This window comes from Trematomus bernacchii, unplaced genomic scaffold, assembly GCF_902827165.1.
Source record: "Trematomus bernacchii unplaced genomic scaffold, fTreBer1.1, whole genome shotgun sequence".
Classification (NCBI taxonomy): domain Eukaryota; kingdom Metazoa; phylum Chordata; class Actinopteri; order Perciformes; family Nototheniidae; genus Trematomus; species Trematomus bernacchii.
This window is the reverse complement of record NW_022987593.1, coordinates 12978094-13004613: the sequence shown is the minus strand read 5'-3', so window position 1 is coordinate 13004613 and position 26520 is coordinate 12978094. Positions and strand designations below refer to the sequence as shown.

The following is a 26520-nucleotide window of genomic DNA, read 5'->3' as shown; positions in this document are numbered from 1 at the left end:
CAGCAGGTCCAGTGAGTTGAGCACTAAATGCATATTCAAGTACTTTCTGTTTACTTCTCTCTTATATTTTAGAACAACAATTCTAGAAATGTTCTAATATTTCCTTGGAAACATCACTGTTTTTGTTGAGATATTGGCAGGCTGGATGCAAACTGTTGTAAGGCCTAGCCACCGTAACTGATGCCTAGTTTTGCAAGGCCTTGAATGTAACAGACATATTTGTTTTACATAAAAGTTCCGCAATTCCAGCGTTAAGCATAATGGATAAAAGTATCCCCTCATGCAAGGTGAGTATACATATTTTTAAATGTGTAACAGGGCTGGCCTTATACTTTATTTTCTAATATGTTTCATGAGTTTCAGCAGCAACATGATTGGTTAGCTAAATTGCTAATGGCTAGCTAATTAGCCAATATGCTAAACGGGCTCTAGAAAGGGAAGTGTGTGTGTGTGTGTGTGTGTGTGTGTGTGTGTGTGTGTGTGTGTGTGTGTGTGTGTGTGTGTGTGTGTGTGTGTGTGTGTGTGTGTGTGTGTGTGTGTGTGTGTGTGTGTGTGTGTGTGTGTGTGTGTGTGTGTGTGTGTGTGTGTGTGTGTGTGATCAATATTTCGATGCTAACTTGCCCGTAAACTATGCTATTTAATATGTATTTTAAATCATTTCATAACACACACAAAAAATGTGCCACATCATTTTATATGTAAATAGAAGATACATTTTTTTATCAATAATTATGACATTGTTTTAGTGTTTTTTCTGTGTTATATTAATATTGTTAGGAAAATAAGACACTCTATTTTTACTGAATTAGTATTTAGTATATTTGTCTTCCTAATTAAACAGATTTCAGTGTTTGGTTCCTTCCTTCCTCCTCACTCAAGCTAGTCATCCAGATCACTTCTGTGCAGGAACGAGCCCTTCGATGTCTCCATTGACCTCAAGCCTCTTCTCCATGGCGATGAGCAGTTTAACCCCATCCACCACCAGCTGGGTCAGACCCACCTCGCTCAGGCCGAAAGTCGCTGTGTTGCTCACACAATACAGCGCCGGGGATTCTGCAGAATATGAAAAGGCAAGTCATAAACAAGAGTAGTTGTTTTCGGTTCAACTGTGAGTTGTTCAAAAAGTACTTTAGATTTGATCCCTATGGGGGAGTTCAAGTCCATCTTAAAGGACAGAGAACAAGAAACCATTGGCCGATGTGATTGCTCTTATATCCCCTAATTGAAGTCGTTTTAAAATTGTGCCAGTTTTATAACAGTTTCTTTTATTTGCATATATACTGGTGTGCCATTTCATTTGTGTTTTACGACCGCTCTATTCGTCTGTATGGTTTTGTGTTCATTTGATGGAACATTGTTCATTTTGTCCTCTTGGCCAGGTCGCTCTTGAAAAAGAGATTTTAATCTCAATGAGACTTTTACCTGGTTAAATAAAGGATATATATATATTTATATCAACAACAGCAAACATGTAAGATGTCGAAAGTCAGAAGACAACGAAAGAGGGAATTAACAACATTAATGGTTTCACTTTTCCTTATAAAGTAAAAGTTGATTCCACCAAGTAATGGCTTAAGAATTATGACACAGTCCGCCTTTACAATGTCTCCCTATTAGCCTATTGCTTTTTCAGGATGCGATTGGGTTTACCGGTGGGTATTGTTTTCCCCTTCAAAATAAAATAAAGAGTACATTTCTGATAGAGAGCTAAATACGGACCTGCAGTTCATCAGTTCTCATCAGTTTATGTGATGAAACATGTCAGGTCTGCTCTGGTTACCTGTGGTGTCCATGCAGAGCCTCAGTCTCTTCAGGACGTCCTGCAGGTGGTTGTGTTTGGGGAGGTGTTGCAGTTTGAGCTGCACTCTGATCCTCAGACCTGTCCCCACGTCGGCTGGAGAGCTGCTGACCCAGCCCAGCTGCTGCTTCCAGGTGAACGGGTGTTTGAGTTCCCTGTAAAGATCCTCCAGCTGGAAACAGAGAGAGGAGCAAACAGTCAGAGTCTCAAAGGAGCGGGATGTCAAAGGTCATTTTTTACTGAAGGAACTTTTTCGAGAACAAGGAATATATCCTCCTCCACTAACACTGTTTTGAATGTGAGGATGTTTGTGGTTTTTCACTTTGCTTATTGGTAAAACACTGTGAAAACGTGCATTTGCAAATGATGGGAAGCCAAACCCTTACCCATACTGTGTGTCATTACTTGGAGATATATCGTATATAAAGTAAATCATAATTTGAAACACCAACAATTCAGATCTCCTTGATATTGACTGGGAAATCTGACGAGGATTTATCAACTTGTCAGTGATCACTGGTGGATTAGATTGGGATTTCATTGCTGCTATTTCTTGTTATCGGCCCACATTAAAGATGCTAAAGTAAAAATTCCAGCATATCTGGCATCAAAGGATTTCCTCCACACAGCTGAAGCGTTGGCTACCAGCCAATGATGCTAAAAATCAGACCCATCACTGACCTTCTGCAGGTTGATGCACATGCATTTGAATGCCTCGGTGATGTTGGCGTCGTCTCGTGTGGACACAAGTCTGAGATGGTCCTCCATGTTGACCCAGACCACCAGGCTGCCATCTTTACTCACCCTGCAGATATGAATAGTGTGATATAACATGTATGACAAGAGACTCTAATCAAACATGTTCCTGGAATATTGAAACATTCACCCACAAACACTACAGGTTGATAGTGGCAGATTAATTTATATAGTATTCATGAGTAGTGTGACATTTCTTGCAGGATTTGAATGACTGACCTCTCTGGTTACTTTACGATTTACTGTGAGAGTCATGGTAAAAAATAGCAATACTGGATATGGAACTATATCAGCCAATCTTGTTAACCAATATCAGCTGTTTCTCATGATCGACTGATGAAAAATGTCTAGACATGCTCTCTAGTCAAGCATGCTGATCTTTTAATCTTCTTTGAGTATATTGGGAAATTGCAAACCAATTGTAAAGGTACATTAAACCACCTACTATATTTAAGTGTGTAGATGCTGCGCTTGTTTAGTCAATGAATAGGGTTTCTTATTATCAACGGATAAATCATCGCCTAGATATCTGTAGACCAGCGGTTCCCAACCTTTTTCAACTCAGGGCCCACTTACAGTACAGCACTTTGGCTCGACCAAAATTCGCTTTTAAATGTGCTTTATAAATAAAACTTGATTTGATTTGATTTGATTTGACTTAACAATCAATAATGTTTTCGTGGCCCACATTCAACCATAAACAATACGTAGGCTAAATAAAGTTCTGATTGGTCAATTCAGAACATGTGACACGTTGTAAATCCATTAGTACAAACCGCTGTCAAGGACTGTAAATACCGTTGCTAAGGAGGATCGAGAAAGAGAAAGGAAAAGAGGTTCAAATTAAAAAAAATCTTAATAACGAAATGTTTCCACAAAAATCATAATGTTTTGCAAATTATTTGGCGGCCCACTTGCAATGCGTTTGCGGCCAGCTAGGGGGCCGCGGCCAACAGGTTGGGAACCGCTGCTAGACTGTTCCAATAATCTGCAAAACAATACTCAGCACAGATATTTTGTGCATCCTGAGCAGAAACCAGACAGACCAGACTCCCCGGGCGTCGGGCCAGTCTCGTGCCACACCGATACGGAGCTGAGAGTCAGAAGGCGGGTCAAAGTCCAGCTCCCTCTGCTGATCCTGGTTCAGATCCTCCAGTAAGTGGAGTCGACCCGGCAGATCCTCCTCCTCCAGCCGCTGCAGAGCTAAGAGCAGCAGGACACACTGGTCAACTGGTTTACCATAACTTGGTTAGTGAAGGTCAATTTTTACACTGGGATTATTGTCCCGCCACCCCTATGATTTTCTGATTCAAATTGCTGTTCATTGTATTATGAACTCACAAGACTGCACCTGGTCTAAAATCAAAATCAGATACTGTAAAGTGATACATTTCCTAATAGAACAGATTTGAACCTAATTTGGTCATTGTGGTGACAAAATAAGGGTCTGTTTTTTTTTTTAACTTCCTCTACATCCAGTCCGATTCCTGCTAGGTTTTCAGGTAGATAGATTTAGATGTATTGATTATGTTTTACAGAAACTTCATATATGCATCCATACTGGGTCCATGAGGCAGATTGTTCAGGGCCACTACTGCAGATGTAAGAACATATTTGAGTGTCATTTGATATTGTGCGTGCTAAGCGTTTGATGGCTCAGATGTTCATATCTGAAAGAGTGTGGGAAGGCAGATAATTAAAGGTAGCTAGGAATGAACTGAGACACTCTGAGATATGCAGTACCTCTCCTGGCCAGTGTGAGGAGCTCTCTGCGCTCTCCTCGGCTGCAGTGTGTCGGGAAACAGAAGCCCTCGACGCCTCGGACAACGCTCACCTCACAGCGTACAGCGTATGATCTGTCCAAGTCCTCACCCCCCTGCATACACACAGAAACATATTTGTGAAAAAGTGACACTGACATTTAGCTTGTAAAGCTTACGTGCGAGCATTGGAATTATTTTGTTGTTGAGCATTTTCTTTTTCCAGAACTTTGTGAGCTCAAACAAGCATTTCTTTTAAATTCGGGGTGTTTCTCAATGTCGAGGAAGGGTGCTCCAGAGCCACTATTTCAAGGATGCTACGTCATCGAGTCCCGCCGAAGGACTGTTCCAATGTCCAGGCTCCTTGGAATTCTACCAAGGCCGGCGTCCTTCGTAACGAGAAATTTCGAGGCTGCACATGTGTATCCTCCGCGGTCTTAAAATCCCCACAATGCTTTGCGCACGGACCAATTTCCAAATATTTGGCGGAAATCGCGCTCCATTTAAGGCGGGGCCTCTCATATGACGCACACCTGCACACCTGTTAGCCTGTTCCACCATTCTTCGTTTTCCGAGGCTAGGAAGGATTCTTGCCTCGCTTCTGAAGGAAGTGACTCGGAAGACATGTCCTACCAAGGAAGCGTCCTCGACATTGAGAAACACCCACAGACTGTTCTATTTAGACTAAATTGTGCACTGGATACATGGATGTGACCCATCTTTGTTGGCTTGTTCAGTTCACAGAGTCAAGTAGACAGACTCCATAGAGTGGTGCAGATGTAGGCAGATGACAGACGCCACACACCAAATGCAAAGCAGGCTATAATTTGGGTTTAACCGCAGTGAGAGTTTTCTTTTGACCAGCTACCTTCAAGTTGTTGCAGTTGAAGTCGCTCTCTGGCGTCTGGCTGGTGATCTTGTGTCCGTGATGCGCCTCGATGACTCGGTCGAAGAAGTCGCAGAACAGGATGTAGGACTCAGCGTCGCCCGCCACACAGCCCACAGAGGCAGGACTGCACCAATCACCTTCACACACACACAGACATAAACATTTAATCCTACCAGATCTAACAAATTGTTTGTAGAGTTTTCTAACAGATTTACACGGTACATTTTCACCAGATTAAATGTATGGTTTTCTCTCAGCCCTCTAGTGGCTACACAAGGAACTGCAGGTTAACGCACAAGAAACGCATACATACCTGTAGCTGCTATCCTGAAAACATAATAAATGTTTTCCGCATTATACACCATTATTTTTGTCTAAAACAACCGTCGTTATGATAGTAACTATTGTCTACACGTTGCTTAAATACAAATAAAAAATCAGTAGGCTTTTTAAACATAGAGAAAAAGGCTCATGTGATTCATGCTAACATCAGTCATTTTTGTAAATACGTCATTAAAACAGGACTATTGTTTGCATTACGATCAGCTTAAACACAAGAACAAAAACATATACTATCTGTTGTCAAAACTTGTTACAAATTCAGAAGACCATCGCTTTGGAACAACCTACTTTTCAACATCTACATTACCGTTATTCTCGACTCTGAAACATATACTGCATCTCCATCAACTTTGTATTTCTGCTTTGTCTTGAATCTGTGGAATTAAGCACTCTTTCAATTGTTTACGTTTGACAATTGATATCTTATTAGGGAGGAATGTTCATAAGCTATTTCTGGCATCTAACTTCTCCTGCTCAATGTTCATACTTTTTCTTGAATACAGTACTACAATATTACAAAATGGTATATACATGTATACGTGTTAAAGGTCCCATGTCATGGCCATTTCTACTGATCATAATTCCATTGTTGAGGTCTACTAGAATAGATTTATATTGTGCAATTTTCCAAACTCACATTGGTTTCTCATACAGCATCTCTGTAAAGTATGTGCATTCACTCTCTGTCCTAAACGGCTTGTTGGAGCTCCTGCCCCCCCCCCCCCCTCCCTGTGAGCCCAGTGGCCGTCTGCGAGAAAGCGAGACACAGCGAAACCCAGCCCGAAACACACACACACCCGCAGCCTGGCTCGGAGTTTGTGTGTGTGCTCAGGCTGAGTGATGCGGTGTCTCGCTGTCTCGCCGACCCCACACCAGTGAGCCAGCTCACACTGTCCTGCTCCTCGCAGCAGCGAGCCTCGCAACGTCCCGCCGAGTGTGTGTGTGTGTGTGTGTGTGTGTGTGTGAGGAAGTCCGCGGATTGGTCCAAACGTAACGGCTGCGCGGACGTTACGTTACGTCACTATACCTGAAATACGTCACTATACCCAAGAAGTAAACAATGGAAAAAGAGAAATCTCCAACTAGGCGTTCTGGGGCAGCATAGACAGGTCTTTTCTGTGTTAGAGTTTTACTCGCTACAGGGTATACTTTGAGGGTTTGTGACTCTGCAGACCGTTTACATGCAGAAAAAGCTACATGACACACAAGGGGACGGATAATAACCAGAAAAGCATGACATGGGACCTTTAATAAGTAAAATGTCCATGATGTCCTTCTATCAGTTATTCCTTATTTTAATCCCACTGTGATTCTCTTACAGCCTCCATCACTCTGACATCATGCTGACATCACCTGGTTCCTCGAGGCCCGGGCGGATGACATCATCAAAGAGCACCCCGCTGTGGGTGCAGCGGTGGAACTGGCGGCGGTACATGGCAGCAGTGAGGATCCTTCCCATCCAGGTGTGGTTCCTGCTCAGGTCAGGGAACTCCTCGTCAGGGGAACCTCTCCTCAGGAGGAACTGGGACATGGGGTCGGGGGGGACCAAACTCTGAACAGGAAGTTGTTGTAGATTAGATTAGGAAGAGTTATTATAGACTTGATAATGGCCGAACGATATTTCTCATGTGTTTATTAGGTTATTTTGTTATAATATGAATGGATCAAGAGATCAAGTTAGATTTCAGGAGCTTACTTATCTTCATATAAATCCAGTTTAAAAATAAATAAACAAATGATGATCCAGGGAATTCACTGCAAGGATCATTTTTCACTTCTTGGAGATACAAATAATTCTCAGCCATAATTCAAAGTTTGTCTTCAGTGTTAGATATCTATGACTGCATTACTTCCACTGTTTCAAGGTTTTTATTGTTCACACACTCAACATCTTGCAGTGAAATGCTTTGTTGAATACTCCAGGGCTGATTTAAGATATACATCTTATTCTACAATATAAACAACTAAGATAAGATGTGTGTAGAAAGATGATATGTGCAATAGTAAATATGAAATATATGGCAGAATAATATTAGATATTCATGAGGTATGTTACCTCCAAAATTGTCCGGTACCTCATCTCCATGGGAAAATAAACTGGAGCTGCATACATACAAACAAAACAAAAACATACTTGTGAAATTGTGATTGATGCAAAAATAAAACCAACAATCACTAAAAAAAATACTAAAAAAGTAGTTGCTCTCCTGTCGAAAATGTTAATGGCTTTACATTAATGAATCAGCCTTCTACACGATGTTTATATTATACAACTGTATCTGTGAGATTATCCCCATATCAAAAACACTTCATCTAAACCTTGTGTAGAGTCTGGAGAAAAAGAGAACTGCAGTTAACCACAGGATACAAAGGTTCATAATAATGTTGATCTAGCCATGCTCTCTGAGTTAGTTTACGGAGTGAAAAACACGAGGCATGCAGTGAAAACACTCACGTTTGACCTTCCACATGTTTTCAGCGTGACGACCGTCAGCACAACAAAAGGTCTAAGAATAGTTCTGTTGGTCCTGAGCAGCTCATCCTGCAGGAGTCCAGTTACAGTCCAAACACTGTCGACCTTTTTATAACTGCTCACTGCTGCTGCATCTCACCCTCCATCAGTGGAGACACTATGACATGATTTCACCCATATCTTTGTTTTCCTTCGCACATTCCTCTGACAATTTCTCATATTTCTTCTACCACTTTTCAAACTGCAAAGCTCTTCCACTTTTACATTCATTCACTTTTCCCTTTCCTTCTATAACTCATATTTTCCTTTCATCCCTTCTTACCGTCTCAACACTTGAAACATAGGAAATGTAGTTTCAGCTTTTTGTAAAAAGGAAAACACAACAGTGTGGATAAAACTCAGAGAAAACAGAGAAATAAAACTCCCCCATTGTCTGCCTTATTTAACTGCACTGCATCCACTCAACCAGCAGATGTCCTCCAATACATTCACTGTGCTTTAAGTAGTAACCTTTATATATACAGTCTATGGTAGTAACACATTTATAAAACAATCCGCTTAAAAACATACACACGCACAATCTCTATGATGGGACCTCTTTTAAAGATAATTTTTACTATTCTTCTGCATACGGTTGTTTAATTAATTAATGTACATTTATTTTACAAATGTGTGTCTTTTACACATCCACACCACCGTTTCAAATGGCTGATTTTGTCCCTATTAGTGTTAAATAATTTAATGGTATATACAAATTGTCTGAACAAAAATCAAACTTCTATTTTAACTTGATGATGACACTCTAAACTCAATAGTTTACCAGATCTAGGATTGGGCATTTGTGTGGCAAATTGGGAAAGCCAAGCCCATAACCAGTTTTCAAAGTAAAAGCCCCCACCTTAGAATTTCACGATGTATTGAAATTTCGTAGGCAAATGAAGACGTACGGTGGGACGTAGAAAACAGCCCTTGAAAGTTGTATTGTTAACACAACAACTGTTTATTATGTTTAACTAGCATTACATTATTTTGTCACTGCTTTTGATTAGATAACATTCAACTTACAATGTTCAACATGCACACATTCATTTGGACTAAATACTTTTAAATGTTCCTACATACTTTTTGTTTGCTATTATAATTATGCTTATCATATTTTACATTTGCTGGACAACACAATTTGAAAAAATAAAATGCATTCTGCTAATGCTTTATTTTCTTTAAAACTGGATAGTAGCGACATGCAGATGTGTCCGCACTGAGGAGGCGTGATAAATAATCACAAAGCAGCATCGCTTCCTGCTTCCTCACATGATCTATGGCAGGCAAAACAGGGTGGCAGTTGAGCAGTAACACCGTAAAGGTAAACTTACCTGGTTGTTTAACTATCATTAAAAAGTAGGCCGAAAGTACAGCTGGAACTAAGTATGGAAGAGGGTTAATTATATTAAATTACGTTTCTTAACTCAGCTAGTGGTGATGTTTATCCTTGACTTTTAAAGTCAGAGGAGCTGGGTGAAGAAATGCAATATGGGAGACTTCTTTACGACCGGCCAAGCTTTGGATCCGGAGACAGCTAAGTTTGGTAAGATGATTCCTTTTTCTGTCCGTGCCCTCTTTTTCCAAAAGTGAGAATTATTTTTGTGAATCAGTTCAGACTTCAATGTTCAGACTTTGTGACACAGACAATTACATTAGATAATGTATGAGGGTGGAAACCGGACCATTGCATACCTGTTTCCTGACTCATTAGTTACATAGCATTTAGCTTACGCTTTTATCCAAAGTCACTCATATCAACACAATATCAGATGTCTCCACGCTGTAGTGGAAATGCGCCATAATGGCCATAATGGCACATTTCCACTACAGCGCGGTTTAAGCGTGCTGTGCCACACCCGGCCCGTTTTTGGTTGCGTTTCCACTAGGGCAGTGATTCTCAAACTTTTTCTGTCAGGCCCTCCCTTTGGAGAAAAAAAACCAACAGAAATAGTCACGTAATGGGCCATTTATTAAAATACATCAATATGAACGTGAGCATTCCTTTGCTAGAACCGTGATAATAAAACAATGCTCCATAAGTCTGTGTGGTCAAAAAAATAAATACATAATACAATTGTGCAATCCCTTTGCTAGAACAATACGTTATAATACTTTGTCACTTTGCAATCTGTGCAAAAAAATGAAAAGAAAGAAAATGCTGATTACAGCATTAGTGGCTGCAATGAGCCTGTTTTGCACTGCACATTTCTTCAAAACGGGGTTGCAGGCTCAGTGGCGGCGCCAGAGATTTATTTTGGGGGTGCTGTGGGGTAGCTTGACGTTTCATAGAGGGTGCTCAAACATTTAGGGTTTCCCATTAATGTACCGGGCGCTACAGTGGAATTTTCTACTGCAACAATCCCCACGCAAATACACAGTGTGACAGTTGCAATGAAGGCTCGATAATCAGCTCACGGCATATAGGTGTAAGCAGTGGCGGCCGGCCCATAGGGGCGCTAGGGGCGCCGCCCCCCCTCTTCCCACATTAAAAATAAAAAATATTAAAAAATAATTTTTTTATTTTTATTTTTATTTTTAATAAACAAGGTAAATATTATATAATTGGTATCAGTAAAATGTATAATCTACAATAAAATCTCGTTTAAAATTGTGTTACGATGTCTAAAGTTACTGATAAGTCACATGTTTCCTGCCTGGCCTTGCCCGTGTATCATTACTCCCTCTCGTCTGGGCGCTATGCACAGCGCCCAGACGAGAGTGCAGAAAGTGCAGCAGAAGCCAACTGTTGCTATCTTTAAACTATGCCGCCGAAACATAATTTCACCCAATCAGCGTCGTCAAATCTGATGGTCACAGGGCTCCTACGTGAGCGCCCGGTGCAGTCTGTGAGTTGTTTGGACTCGTATCCAAGGAGACAAAACAGGAAGCTGTCATACACTCTGGAAGCTACCATTAGCAGCTAATGAAAACTCCATTTTTGACATAAAAATGGAATTATGGATCATCAATCATTTTTCAAAGTGACAGACACATTGGATTAACCTATGGATTAACCTTCAGCTGCGTTTTTCTCGTTTTTGATCAGAATTGTTTCCCATTAATGTACCGGGCGCTACAGTGGAATTTTCTACTGCAACAATCCCCACGCAAATACACAGTGTGACAGTTGCAATGCAGGCTCGATAATCAGCTCACGGCATATAGGTGTAAGCAGGGGTAAAGTGCTATTTTTATAAGTGGGGAGTAGACCTAACATAGGGGGGTTCGGGGGCATGCTCCCCCGGGAAGATTTATTTTTTAATATTGAAGTTAAAAGCATCAATCTGGTGCACTTTGAAAGCAAAATGAAGAGATCTATGGATACATCTCTCAACACCCATATGAAACAGAAATGTAAACAGATTTACTTTTTCTTTATGGATATTTTACAAATCACTCCCCTTTTAAACTTTATTCTTTTTTTACTGTCATATATTATTTCTAGGGCTGTCAAGTTAACGCGTTAATAACGCGTTAACGCAAAAAACAATTAACGCCACTAATTATTTTAACGCGATTAACGCATGTGTATTTTTTGTCCTCGGCCGCCGTAGTTTCAGAGCGCATCGAGTGTAAAATACCATCGACAAGCTGATGCTGACAGCCCCGCTCCTGCTGCCCGCTTGTGGCAGACCACACTTCCACGCTCACCGGCAGGCCCGGACTGGCCATCGGGAGGACCGGGAGGGAGTGTGTATGTGTGGCGCGACTCGCGCGAGCGAGGCACACCTTACGTGTTGTTGTTAGCATCTGGTGCTAGCTAGCTGCGCTAACGGATATAAGGAGCTGTTTCAATGACATTTCGCCGACAACTGCGCCGAGCACTTGACTTTATGCAGGTAGCCAGACAGTGGGACATTGTACGAAAAGTCAGCACACTCAGCACGGATAGTGCGCGCAACATTATTGCAGCGTCCAGGCAGCTCCCATTCGAGCATTTATGCCTTGAGCTGCACATAGCTCCAACGATCACACACACACACACACACACACACACACACACACACACACACACACACACACACACACACACACACACACACACACACACACACACACAAAGTATTATTGTATGAGAGAGGTTCCAGGTTGAATTGAGGCGAATATTTGTAATGTTCAGGTTGTTGTGTTTAATATTCATGAGAATATTTGTCATTGTTCAAATGATAATAAACAAACATATAAAGCATATTTGTCCACTCATATGTTGATAAGAGTATTAAAAACTTGAAAGATATCCCTCTAAGGTACATTTAGAACAGATAAAAAATGTGCGATTAATTTGCGATTAATCGCGATTAACTATGGACAATCATGCGATTAATCGCGATTAAATATTTTAATCGACTGACAGCCCTAATTATTTCATATATACCTGTTTTTCATTTATTCTCTTATTTTTTAATAACTATAATGATCATATAAACGCGTGCCTCGGAAATAATTGTTTACATTAATCGTGACCAAAACGTTTGAGACCCGGCCACTAGATCGCTAGTTTTATTTATTAATAACAACTTTTTTTTACTGTCGTCTAGTATTTTATACCTGTTTACTTTATTCTCTTATTTTTTTATAACTATAATGATCATATAAAGATGTGCCTTTACCTCACTGGTTGTAGAAAAAGCTTCTTATATTCGTTAGCATAGCTAGCTAACCAGATGCTAATAACAAAGTTATTGACTGTATGATCAGTATGACAGATGAACAGATCGCCACTGGGCTTTCAACTAAAGACACAGCCACGCAAAAACTGCGGCATGTGTACGACTCCTTATCTGAAGTGCCGGAGCCACGTTCTGGTGATCTCCGTCAGAACTACACCCCTGTCAGACGAGACATATACCACGTGATGACACGTTAGGCCCACCCTGACCTTGGCCAGGAAAAACAGGCACTCGCTTGTTTAATTTTTTTGCGGTCTAGATTTCTTTAATTGTTTTCTTTTTTGCGTGTGTTTATACATCTCCTCGAGGGACGTACCAAATGGTCTCGCGGTCCGTATATGGCCCGGAGGCCGGAGGTTCCCCACCCCTGCTATAGTTACTGCCCCAGCTACTAAACTGTAATGGAAACGCAGCATAAAGTGAGCCTGGCCTACCAAGGCCTAACTATACCGTACTAAGCTGTGTGAGGCCCTGTAATTAAGCAGGTTTCCCGGGCATTGTACAGTATAGGCCTAATGCTCCTAATGTTTATAATTTGATTAAAAGCAAAGATCACATTTCTGTACATTTAGCTATGACTAAATGTGACAAAAAACTAAACAAATTAAATGTATTGTCAATTCAAGCCTAGTTGTATTAATATAGTGTCAGAGTAAGTAGTTATACCAAAACTATTTTCATAAAGTACAGGCCTTGACTGTAATCTTGCAGTAGCGAACGTCCCCTTCAATAATAGCACAATAAAAGTATGACTAATAACCAGAGGTGGGACCAAGTCATTGTTTTGCAAGTCACAAGTAAGTCTCAAGTCTTTGCGCTCAAGTCCGAGTCAAGTCTCAAGTCAGGTTGGGCAAGTTCAAGTCAAGCCCAAGTCCTAAACTTTGAAAAACCGAGTCTTAAACAAGTCATTATGTGCTTTTCACCAACTGTAATGACATCGATCAACAGAATAATGTTTAATAATCAAACTGCTCTTTATTAGTCACATTAATAATTTAATAATCCATTTTCTCTCTGCTGGTAAAGTCACGTGTTTTTTTCTATTTTAAGAGGGATAAGTAAGGTAAGGCTACCGTGACGGTTTGAGTTTAATTGATAAGATCCCTGATGTTGAGGTGACCAGAATGTTTATTTCGACTGTGTACAACATGTTATAAGGGACCCACAATCTATCTTTATGCAAGGGATAATGTGCAGCGAGGCGGTCTTTATGGGGAAAAAAATGTATTAAAAAATATACTTATTAACAGTTCAAATGTTGACGGTTTTCATTCTTGGTTCTTTTTTGTATCTTTTCTCAATCAGCTGAAAACCAGAGGGGAGCAGGAAGCACAACAGGTATTGCCCAGGATAGAAGTGTTGTCAACCAACCTCAGCTTACACATTTTTCTGCAGGAACAGTAAACATCAACACATATGGTATGTTTCTCTTGAATTTATAAATCAAATACAATGTCATCTTGCTGTCTAACTATTTAAATCCCTAAAATCTGACCAAACATGCCTTAAATGATTTTGCATTTCACAAATGATGTTGCATGTTTGTGTTTTAGGCCAGGCTCCTGATAGGACGGACAACATAAATTCCAGTTCTTCACAAAACAAAGGTATTTTCCGTGCAAACAGATATTTCAAAACCAAATTTTCTTTTTTTCTTTCTATCATTTCTGTCATCTGTCCATGTTATATTCAATGTGATGTTTTGTGATATATTGGAATATATGCTAACCTTTGATATTTATTATCCATCCATTTAGGGTGCTGTGTTTCATTTTTTGTTTACAAATTCTGCTTGCACTTGTACTGACCGAAGATTTGTCCTAGTCATTCTGAAATATGATCTGGTCAGGTTCTTGTGTTTTGCCTGCTGTAGTTTGTCTGAAAACCTAGTCCTTAAAATAAACAAACATACTGTATTTTTTATCTTGTAAAAGTACAGGAAAATAATGAATTTATGATGTTTTTCATCTTTTAGCAAACATAAAAAGATGCCAAGCTGAACTGAAATCTTACATTGAAAATTCAACAAAGAATCTCTATCAAGGAACAAAGGATGATGGATCATTGACACCTTTAAAAGAGATCTATACAGAGCTTTACATCACAAAAGGTGGCAGTGGGGAGGTCAATAATGAACATGAAGTGATTCAATTAGAATGCAGAAGGAATTTGTTTGAGGAGAAGAAAATCCAGCTCAATGACATTTTGAATGCTTTTTCAAATGAACACAACCCTCCACAAAGAGTTCTGACGACGGGAATCGCTGGCATTGGAAAATCTGTCGCTGTGCAGAAATTCCTTCAAGACTGGGCAGCAGGAGAAGCCAACCAAACCACTCAGTTCATATTTCCATTCACATTCAGAGACTTGAATTTGATAAAAGATAAGCCTTGGAGTCTTATGACGTTAATAGGTAACTATTTTGAAGAAGTGAAGGACTTCTCAGACTCAGACTACTGCAATTCAAGTGTTTTGTTTATCTTCGATGGCCTAGACGAAAGCAAACTACCTCTTGACTTTGAGAACAATGAGATGTGCCGCAGCGTTACAAAGATCACAACAGTGGACGTTCTGCTAACCAACTTAATCTCAGGGAAACTGCTGCACAAAGCTTGGATCTGGATCACCGGGCGACCAGCTGCAGCTGCTAAGATTCCTCCCAAGTTCATCGACAGAGTGACCGAGGTACGAGGCTTTAATGATAAGCAAAAGGAGCAATACTTTCAGAGGAAAGTTTGCAACAACGACACAGCTCAGAAGATCCTCGATCATCTGATGTCAAAGCCATTAAGAAGTCTGTACATTATGTGCCACATCCCAGTCTTCTGTTGGATTACAGCCACAGCTCTTGAGGATCTCCTTAACAAAACGGACACAGATGAGTTGCCCAAGACTGTAACTGAAATGTACACACACTTCCTGGTCATTCAGACAAAGCTTAACAACCAGAAGGATTATCAGGAAGTTGAAACAGACAAAGATGTGATCATGAAATTGGGAAAGCTGGCATTTGAACAGCTACAGAAGGGCAACATAATCTTCTATGAGAAGGACTTGGAAAGCTGTAAGATTGATCTGACACAAGCAGCAGTTTATTCTGGAGTGTGTACACAGATCATAAGAAAAGAACATGGGGGGCTTCACAAACAAGAAGTTTACTCTTTCATACATTTAAGTGTTCAGGAGTTTCTGGCAGCTCTGTATGTACTAGAGACCTTCTTAAATAGTGGAGAAAATGTGCTTTCCAGTCAGACACGTGTAAAGGTGGCATCAGAGACAGGAGAAGTTCTTCTCCTCCTCCTCCACACGAAAGCTGTGAATACTGCTTTGGCCAGCGATGGACAATGGGACTTGTTCCTGCGCTTCCTGCTCGGTCTGTCTCAAGATTCAAATCAGAAGCTTCTTCAGAAAGTATTTGGATTCAAAGAAAGATACCCACAGAGCACCCAGGAGACAATCATCTTCATTCATGAGAAAATCAGGAAACTGTCGAACACCGACAAAACAATGAATCTGTTCCAATGTTTAAATGAGCTGGGAGACAAGTCTCTGTTAGAGCAAGTCCAAAAGTACCTGAGATCAGGAGATGTTGGTCAAATCTTACCTTCACATTGGTCTGCCCTGGCCTTTCTTCTGCTCGTCTCCAACGAAGACCTGGATGTCTTTGACCTGAAGAAATACAACAGATCAGATGAAGTTCTGGAGAGGCTGCTGCCAGTCCTAAAAGCATCAAGGGTAGCTTTGTAAGTAGTTTACCTTAATGAACACAATGTATCTGAAGCTCTCAGATTGTGTAAAGATATCAAAGGACAGATGGGCGCATCTGCAAAATGTTAAAAGGCTTTTTGTTTTTCACTTTAGGCTAAGTGACTGTAACCTCACAGACCGATGTTGCAAGTACATTTCAGAAGTTCTCAGCTCGATGTTTTCTGGTCTAGAGGAGTTAGACCTTAGCAGAAATGGTCTGCATGACTCAGGAGTGAGGCTGCTCTCTGATGGACTAAGAAGTCCCAACTGCAAACTCAAGATTCTCAGGTAAGGAGATCCATATGCACAGTATCTGTGTGGTGATTTATGATATGATAAATAAGGACTGTGGGACACTTGGGGTGCGTTTAAACCTCACCGTATGATTCAGTTAAAAAAGAAACTCAGGTCTGTTTGCCTGGTTACTACAGTTTGTTTTGGTTGTTGTAAAAGTTGTCAATTGAACCCTACAGACCAAACACAGTCTGTCATGGTCATGGTCTGCTTCTGAGCATGACAAAACAACTAGAGGGTCTGCTGATTGTGAAATCTGTTCACGAAGCAATGATAGGTGAGCAGGTGAGTTGATGACACTTTGAGGAAAGGGTTTATTAAAGGACAGAGTACCTGGGTCAGACGTGACAAAATAGTTGGTAAGAAGGAAAACCCAGCATTCATGAATGTATTGGTGGATGAGAAATAAAGCCAGGAATTAGTCTGGTTACCAGTGCAGATATTTAGAAGTAATGAAACACTTAAACTACTCTGCAACTTCAACTCATCTCTGCCTAACCAACATGTTTAAAAAGCCCAGCAACAGGGTCAAAGGACAGGATCTGGATCAGTTGCATGTAACCACCTAAACTGTTCTCCCTAACAGACTGGCTGAATGTCAGATTACTGAGAGTGGCTGTGCTGCACTGGCATCCTGTCTGAAGTCAAATCCCGCCCACCTGAGAGTCCTGGATCTGGCACATAATAAACTCCAAGATGGTGGTGTGGAAAACCTTTCTCAGTTCTTGGAAGATCCACTTTGTCAACTGGAGACACTGAAGTGAGTTCTGTTTGCATTATCACACTTCTCTATTATTTTTATTTTATTTTATTTTATTACATAGTGTTATTAACCATTTCCTTTTTTCCCTTCCTTCTGTATTTATACTCTTTAACAAAAAGTCAAAAACTGAACAAAAAAACGTTATTTAAATGTCTACTTCCAGTTTGAGCTTCAGCAGGATGACGGCAGTCGGCTGTGGGTCTTTGACTTCTGCTCTCAGCGGCTCCTCTGCTCTCAAAGAGCTCGACCTGAGCAACAACTCCCTGAAGGACGAGGGGGCCAACCAGATTTCAGATTTGCTGAGAAATCCAGAGTGTAGACTGAAGATACTGAGGTGAGACTTCTCAGATCATTTCCAGTAATGCTTACTTTCCTGGCCACCTTTTATGTTCATAATATACCTGTAGTGTCTAGTTTTTTATTTAAGATAACTTTGTTGTTGGTCAGACTGGAGCTGCTATTTAGCCACAGGTTATCATGTATAAATAATACTGTTCTCCCCGACAGACTGGCTGGCTGTCAGTTTACTAAGAGTGGCTGTGCTGCACTGGCGTCCAGTCTGAAGTCAAACCCCGCCCACCTGAGGGTCCTGGATCTGGCACATAATGACCTCCAAGATGGTGATGTTGAAAAACTTTCTGAGTTCTTGGAAGATCCACTTTGTCAACTGGAGACACTGAAGTTAGTTCTGTTTGCATTATCACACTTCTCTATTATTTGTATTTTATTTTATTACATGTGTTTTAATGTGTTATCAGAAAATATGTTCGTTCAGCAGCTTCCCCATGGTCTGCAGGAGTTATTTTGGTTAACAAATACTTCATTCACAAATCTACTGAAAAGTACCTCATACTGTGTTATTAACCATTTCCTTTTTTCCCTTCCTTCTGTATTTATACTCTTTAACTAAAAGTAAAAAACTGTAACAAAAAAACATTATTTAAATGTCTACTTCCAGTTTGAACCACAGCAGGATGACGGCAGTCGGCTGTGGGTCTTTGACTTCTGCTCTCAGCGGCTCCTCTGCTCTCAAAGAGCTCGACCTGAGCAACAACTCCCTGATGGACGAGGGGGCCATCTGGATTTCAGATTTACTGAGAAATCCACATTGTAGACTGAAGATACTGAGGTGAGACTTCTCAGATCATTTCCAGTAATGCTTACTTTCCTGGCCACCTTTTATGTTAATAATATACCTGTAGTGTCTAGTTTTTTATTTAAGATAACTTTGTTGTTGGTCAGACTGGAGCTGCTATTTAGCCACAGGTTATCATGTATAAATAATACTGTTCTCCCCGACAGACTGGCTGGCTGTCTGTTTAATGAGAGTGGCTGTGCTGCACTGGGGTCCAGTCTGAAGTCAAACCCCGCCCACCTGAGGGTCCTGGATCTGGCACAAAATAACCTCCAGGATGGTGGTGTGGAAAAACTTTCTCTGTTCTTGGCAGAGCCACTTTGTCAACTGGAGTCACTGAAGTTAGTTCTGTTTGCATTATCACATTTCTCTATTATTTATTTTGTATTTCATTACATGTGTTTCAATGCGTTATCAGAAAATATGTTCGTTCAGCAGCTTCCCCATGGTCTTCACAGGAGTTATTTTGGTTAACAAATACTTTATTCACAAATCTACTGAAAAGTACCTCATACTGTGTTATTAACCATTTCCTTTTTTCCCTTCCTTCTGTATTTATAGAGTGGCGAAGTCCCTCCCCTTCCGGTGGACCTCCATGGGACCTTATTTCGGAAAAGTTATGCATTGAAGTCAATGGAGAGAGAAAGATTATCTTTCGATCCCGTTTGAATTGTGCCACGAATTACACATATGTTGTTTGTCAATTTAAAAGATAATTTTGCAAGTCAAAAAAAAAAAAATGTGTCGTAAAACTGTGAAGTAACACATTTGTTTGTGTGAAACGCTCAATGAACTACATCTCTGGTCAACAACACACGTCACCAAGATGGCCGTCACTACTGTCTTGTCAACACAACGATTGACTACTCACTATCACCACAATGAAACACGTCCTGAAGAATGTCATGCAAAGCTGCCTGCCTGCCTTCCTTTGATTCTCTCTGAACTGCCTGGTCATTTTAATGTTTAATGTCAACCATTTGTGCAGATAGCATGAAGTAGAGAAGATCGTTAGCGTTAGCATTTCTCCCCCGGGCTTAAATTGTGTATTATAGAATGATCACACCGGTGACAGTACTCTTCAAAGGGTTCACGAAATATGACTACTACTCTTACTGTTTAACATTGTGGGTTACTTAATGTTACTTCATGTTAAGGCTAATAAAAATGACAAGGCTGTAAAGCTAACTAACGTGCTAGCTACTAGCTAGCTTGATCCAGAGTACTCCTGGTCCTTTCATCAGACGGGAAGCGAAAGAACGAGCAAGACCCATTGCTGGTATAATAACAACCTGGTACTAAGCACACAGGCATATTGTTAAAGTTATCTTATCTTAGCCAGCGCCATATAGATAGATTATATCTATATGGCGCTGATCTTAGATCTTAGTGGAGGAAAACAATTGTGACATCACTTACAAAATGGGGATTTGTAGTCTTTCTAGTTACGTATTTTTCATAGTCTTATATTTCAACAGTTTTACGACAAACTGTGACTTTTTTGACATGGAAAGGATTTTTTAAGATTGACAAACATCATATGTGTAATTCATGGCACAATTCAAACGGGATCGAAAGATAAGTTTTCTCTCCCCATTGACTTCAATGCATAATTTTTCCGAAATAAGGTCCCATTACCCGGAAGTAAGTGGGCGTGACTTCGCCACTCTATACTCTTTAACAAAAAGTGAAAAACTGTAACAAAAAACTTTATTTAAATGTCTACTTCCAGTTTGAACCACAGCAGGATGACGGCAGTCGGCTGTGGGTCTTTGACTTCTGCTCTCAGCGGCTCCTCTGCTCTCAAAGAGCTCGACCTGAGCAACAACTCCCTGATGGACGAGGGGGCCAACCGGATTTCAGCTTTGCTGAGAAATCCACATTGTAGACTGAAGATACTGAGGTGAGACTTCTCAGATCATTTCCAGTAATGCTTACTTTCCTGGCCACCTTTTATGTTAATAATATACCTGTAGTGTCTAGTTTTTTATTTAAGATAACTTTGTTGTTGGTCAGACTGGAGCTGCTATTTAGCCACAGGTTATCATGTATAAATAATACTGTTCTCCCCGACAGACTGGCTCACTGTCAGTTTACTAAGAGTGGCTGTGCTGCACTGGGGTCCAGTCTGAAGTCAAACCCCGCCCACCTGAGGGTCCTGGATCTGGCACATAATGACCTCCAAGATGGTGATGTGGAAAAACTTTCTGAGTTCTTGGAAGATCCACTTTGTCAACTGGAGACACTGAAGTTAGTTCTGTTTGCATTATCACATTTCTCTATTATTTGTATTTTATTTTATTACATGTGTTTCAATGTGTTATCAGAAAATATGTTCGTTCAGCAGCTTCCCCATGGTCTGCAGGAGTTATTTTGGTTAACAAATACTTTATTCACAAATCTACTGAAAAGTACCTAATACTGTGTTATTAACCATTTCCTTTTTTCCCTTCCTTCTGTATTTATACTCTTTAACAAAAAGTGAAAAACTGTAACAAAAAACTTTATTTAAATGTCTACTTCCAGTTTGAACCGCAGCAGGATGACGGCAGTCGGCTGTGGGTCTTTGACTTCTGCTCTCAGCGGCTCCTCTGCTCTCAAAGAGCTCGACATGAGCTACAACCACCTGATGGACGAGGGGGCTAACCGGATTTCAGATTTGCTGAGAAATCCACAGTGTAGACTGAAGATACTGAGGTGAGACTTCTCAGATCATTTCCAGTAATGCTTACTTTCCTGGCCACCTTTTATGTTCATAATATACCTGTAGTGTCTAGTTTTTTTATTTAAGATAACTTTGTTGTTGGTCAGACTGGAGCTGCTATTTAGCCACAGGTTATCATGTATAAATAATACTGTTCTCCCCGACAGACTGGCTCACTGTCAGTTTACTAAGAGTGGCTGTGCTGCACTGGGGTCCAGTCTGAAGTCAAACCCCGCCCACCTGAGGGTCCTGGATCTGGCACATAATGACCTCCAAGATGGTGATGTGGAAAAACTTTCTGAGTTCTTGGAAGATCCACTTTGTCAACTGGAGACACTGAAGTTAGTTCTGTTTGCATTATCACATTTCTCTATTATTTGTATTTTATTTTATTACATGTGTTTCAATGTGTTATCAGAAAATATGTTCGTTCAGCAGCTTCCCCATGGTCTGCAGGAGTTATTTTGGTTAACAAATACTTTATTCACAAATCTACTGAAAAGTACCTAATACTGTGTTATTAACCATTTCCTTTTTTCCCTTCCTTCTGTATTTATACTCTTTAACAAAAAGTGAAAAACTGTAACAAAAAACTTTATTTAAATGTCTACTTCCAGTTTGAACCGCAGCAGGATGACGGCAGTCGGCTGTGGGTCTTTGACTTCTGCTCTCAGCGGCTCCTCTGCTCTCAAAGAGCTCGACATGAGCTACAACCACCTGATGGACGAGGGGGCTAACCGGATTTCAGATTTGCTGAGAAATCCACAGTGTAGACTGAAGATACTGAGGTGAGACTTCTCAGATCATTTCCAGTAATGCTTACTTTCCTGGCCACCTTTTATGTTCATAATATACCTGTAGTGTCTAGTTTTTTTATTTAAGATAACTTTGTTGTTGGTCAGACTGGAGCTGCTATTTAGCCACAGGTTATCATGTATAAATAATACTGTTCTCCCGACAGACTGGCTGGCTGTCAGTTTACTGAGAGTGGCTGTGCTGCACTGGGGTCCAGTCTGAAGTCAAACCCCGCCCACCTGAGAATCCTGGATCTGGCACAAAATGACCTCCAGGATGGTGGTGTGGAAAAACTTTCTGAGTTCTTGGAAGATCCACTTTGTCAACTGGAGACACTGAAGTGAGTTCTGTTTGCATTATCACATTTCTCTATTATTTGTATTTTATTTTATTACATGTGTTTCAATGTGTTATCAGAAAATATGTTCGTTCAGCAGCTTCCCCATGGTCTGCAGGAGTTATTTTGGTTAACAAATACTTTATTCACAAATCTACTGAAAAGTACCTCATACTGTGTTATTAACCATTTCCTTTTTTCCCTTCCTTCTGTATTTATACTCTTCAACAAAAAGTGAAAAACTGTAACAAAAAAACTTTATTTAAATGTCTACTTCCAGTTTGAACCACAGTTGGATGACGGCAGTCGGCTATGGGTCTTTGACTTCTGCTCTCAGCGGCTCCTCTGCTCTCAAAGAGCTCGACCTGAGCTTCAACTCCCTGATGGGCGAGGGGGCCATCTGGATTTCAGATTTACTGAGAAATCCACAGTGTAGACTGAAGATACTGAGGTGAGACTTCTCAGATCATTTCCAGTAATGCTTACTTTCCTGGCCACCTTTTATGTTAATAATATACCTGTAGTGTCTAGTTTTTTATTTAAGATAACTTTGTTGTTGGTCAGACTGGAGCTGCTATTTAGCCACAGGTTATCATGTATAAATAATACTGTTCTCCCCGACAGACTGGCTAGCTGTGAGTTCACTGAGAGTGGCTGTGCTGCACTGGCGTCCAGTCTGAAGTCAAACCCCGCCCACCTGAGAGTCCTGGATCTGTCACATAATAAACTCCAAGATGGTGTTGTTGAAAAACTTTCTGAGTTCTTGTTAGATCCACTTTGTCAACTGGAGACACTGGAGTGAGTATTGTGTTCATTATCCCAATTTATGTCAAATGGAAAAAATGCATCCCCCACTAAAGTTCCTACGTTAAGTTTATTAAGACAATACAATCATGTTGAACACACATGTACTGTAACAACACTTTCAAGTGTTTTGTCATTATTATTATTTCTCCTTCGAAGACATATTCTATATTATTACAACAGTTTTTTGCTACCTTCTCATTCATTATCTCTATCGATACATAAAAAACACTAGATCTGGTCACAATAACAATAAAGCATATTATAAACCGTAAATTATTTTAAGTTTTAAATGTATACTTCTCCGCAATAAAGTAACCACAGAAAACTATCACTGATTGTAAAACTGTATGTCTTTCTAGCCTGAAATCCTGCAAGTTAAATGTTGCATGCCTCCGGTCTTTGACCTTGGCCTTCAGCGGCTCCTCTGCTCTCAAAGAGCTAGACCTGAGCAACAATCATCTGATGGACGAGGAGGCAATCCTGCTTTCTTATTGGCTGAGGAAACCCCAGTGTAGACTGAAGATACTAAGGTGAGACTTATCTAGTTGGTCAGACTCAGACTGCTCAGCCACAGGGACAGAGGTCCGCATGTGACTATTTTTAATTTAAAACCTTTTTTTTTCAACAGACTGGTCTACTGTCAGGATGTTTAAATGTATTTCGTTTTTTCAAATCAAATATCATATTAAATCAGACTAAAACTGCAACTACAGCTCAGCCACTGGAACCCACAGGTCTGGGTCTGGAGGTGCCACAACATGTGACCACTTGAAAAACTTTTCTTTTTTTATCTCAACAGACTGGTTAACTGTTGGATTACTGAGAGAGGCTGTGCTGCACTGACTTCAAGTCTGAAGTCAAACCCCCATCTGAGAGTCCTGGGTCTGACATAAGAATAACCTCCAAGATGGTGATGCTCAAAACATTTCTGTGGCTATGCTCTTGGGATAGCCACAGACCTGAGACTGAAGTGAGTGCTGTTGCCATTGTCACCCTTTGAATAAAAGGGAAACAAATTGTGTCACACATTCAAGTGTGTAGAGAAAATGTTGGGGTATTAGTGACCATTTTCAGGAACTTTCTGAAGCTCAATGGAGGCAAAACAGGAGCCCTGCTTATCCAAAACCACCCTCAACAAAGCTCAATCCTACCCTTCTCCAACATAATCACCTCTGTGAAGCCCACTGAGACAAATGTAACATTTGTGATATTGGGCTATATAAATAAACATTGATTGATTGATTGATAATCATCGATAACTTCTCCGTACCGTTCTCCAGTCAAGTAAAGATCCACGGTGTCATACTGGATAGCACCCTCTCCTTTGCACCTCACATCAAAAATATCATTATTATTTAGTGAGACTACTTATATGTAGGCCTGGGACCAGCAGCAAGCCCATTCCCCGTAGGCTCCTCGGCCATGAGGGGAAAATACTAACTATAAAACAGCAAACCTTCGGCAAGCATATAGACAACATACAAGCAAGGATGGAACGATAATCAACCAAGCCACCCTGCTTTCCTGTTTCCTCAAAACAACTTCACAGAGACTTGAGGAACTTTGCAAGTATTGCTGCATGTTGCCAGCATTGAATTAATAAAAACTAATTTCAAGTAAACCCCAGTAGAAGCATGTAATATGGAAAATAGTATAGGACCTAAGATGGAGCTGAGAGGTTCACCACATAAGATAAAATAGGGAGAAACAAAAAGTACACACCAACATTTTGTGAGGTATGATTTTAACAGCCTTTTTTTATATGACATTAAACCAAATTCTTTGTCTTTGTAGATGTCAGATGGCTCAGAGAGAAGACGTGATTTTCTGGCCTCACTCCAGGATAATTTGCTTTGAAGCTGCCGTCTCATTTACAGGAGAAAACGAGTTACAAACTTAACACACCAACTGTGACAAAGCGATTTATTGGTGATATATGAACTGGACCAGAACTTAAATACAACAACAGCAAATGTTCTTCCTTTGGTCTGGACCAAATGAACTGAAACACAGGTGTGAATGTTACTTCAGTGTTATGGATTTGCTGGCATCTATTGCACCCAAATGAATACCCTGCAATGTACGAGACGTAGAGTGCTAATCAGTGGTATCTTTTAGGATCTTCGCCTCACTTAAACGCTGTCCTTATCATAACACTGTTTAGCGTATCAGGGAACAACTGTGTAACATACGAAATAAAAGACATCTCTAAAAGAGGATCTGCTCTCTTTGAAGGTTTCATTGTAGAAAAAGCCCTTACATTTACAAGTGTTAAGTATGGTTGCCTAAAGAGTGCTTTTACATGTAATGAACTGTTATATTTTTTGTTGTGGTAATCCTAGAAACTTTTATTACAAGTGATCTGTATATATGTTTTTCTTTATTGTTTTATGTCTTATATATATATATATATATATTTATGTTGCATTGCTGGAGGAACTTGGAACTTAAAGGTCCCATGTCATGGCCATTTCTACTGATCATAATTCCATTGTTGAGGTCGACTAGAATAGATTTACATTGTTACATTTTCCAAACTCACATTGGTTTCTCATACAGTATCTCTGTATAGTATGTGTATTCACTCTCTGTCCTAAACAGACGGGCGGAGTGGTGCAGCGGGCTGTGCGTTTGATCATCAGATCAAGGGGGCGTTGGGGAACTCCAGTTCGAAACCCGCTCCCGCCGCCACTGCGTCAGGCCGTTGTGTCCTTGGGCAAGACACTTCACCCGAATTTGCTCCTGTGGGTATTGTCCACAGTACATGTATGATACTAATGTGTACTTGTAAAGCGCCTTGATGACTTTGAGGTGTGAAGATGGGCGGTGTGGCGCAGTGGGCTGTGCATTGATCATCAGATCAAGGGGGCGAAACCCGCCGCTGCGGCGTCTGATGCGTTGTGTCCTTGGGCAAGACACTTCACATGAATTTGCTCCTGTGGGTATTGTCCACAGTACATGACCGTTATATGTATGTGTGTAATGTGTAATGTGTATCTGTAAAGCGCTTTGGGTCATGGAAAAAGCGCTATAATAAATATAAGGAATTATTCATTATTAAACGGCTGTGCTCTGATTGGTCAGCACTCTGTTCTGATGAGTCCACCACCGTTACAGCGGAACATCAGTGTTTATGTGTTACAATGGCGTTAGCAACCAGAAAATGACACCAGCAATGACAAAAAGACGAGAATGCTGTGTGGAGTCT

At 40.5% G+C, this 26520-nt stretch overlaps 2 protein-coding genes across 7 annotated transcripts; one reads left to right on the top strand and one right to left on the bottom strand.

The window, feature by feature from the left end:
* Positions 1–758: 758 nt before the first annotated feature.
* Positions 759–9107, bottom strand: zgc:172076 (uncharacterized protein LOC563955 homolog). Its single transcript, XM_034129913.1, is given in 11 exon segments — positions 759–1053; positions 1781–1970; positions 2480–2603; positions 3601–3757; positions 4298–4430; positions 5183–5340; positions 6899–7097; positions 7602–7648; positions 8001–8036; positions 8039–8087; positions 9084–9107. Coding segments are annotated over 11 exon segments (1278 nt in total). The 3' UTR covers positions 759–892.
* Positions 9108–9359: 252 nt separating this feature from the next.
* Positions 9360–25749, top strand: LOC117481719 (NLR family CARD domain-containing protein 3-like). 6 transcript variants are annotated; one of them, XM_034129565.1, is made up of 21 exons: positions 9360–9603; positions 14036–14149; positions 14284–14337; positions 14706–16473; positions 16592–16765; positions 17358–17531; positions 17698–17868; positions 18042–18215; positions 18493–18663; positions 18837–19010; positions 20402–20572; positions 20746–20919; positions 21196–21366; positions 21541–21714; positions 21991–22161; positions 22335–22508; positions 22786–22956; positions 23130–23303; positions 23672–23842; positions 24112–24282; positions 25107–25749. In XM_034129565.1, the coding sequence occupies exons 1-20, from the start codon at positions 9549–9551 to the stop codon at positions 24203–24205; spliced, it is 4674 nt and encodes a 1557-aa protein (XP_033985456.1). In that variant the 5' UTR covers positions 9360–9548; the 3' UTR covers positions 24206–24282; positions 25107–25749. The 6 variants fall into 6 exon arrangements, with proteins under 6 accessions (XP_033985456.1, XP_033985458.1, XP_033985459.1 ...); XM_034129567.1 differs by lacking the exons at positions 17698–17868; positions 18042–18215; XM_034129568.1 differs by lacking the exons at positions 18042–18215; positions 18493–18663.
* The last annotated feature ends 771 nt before the right edge of the window (positions 25750–26520 follow it).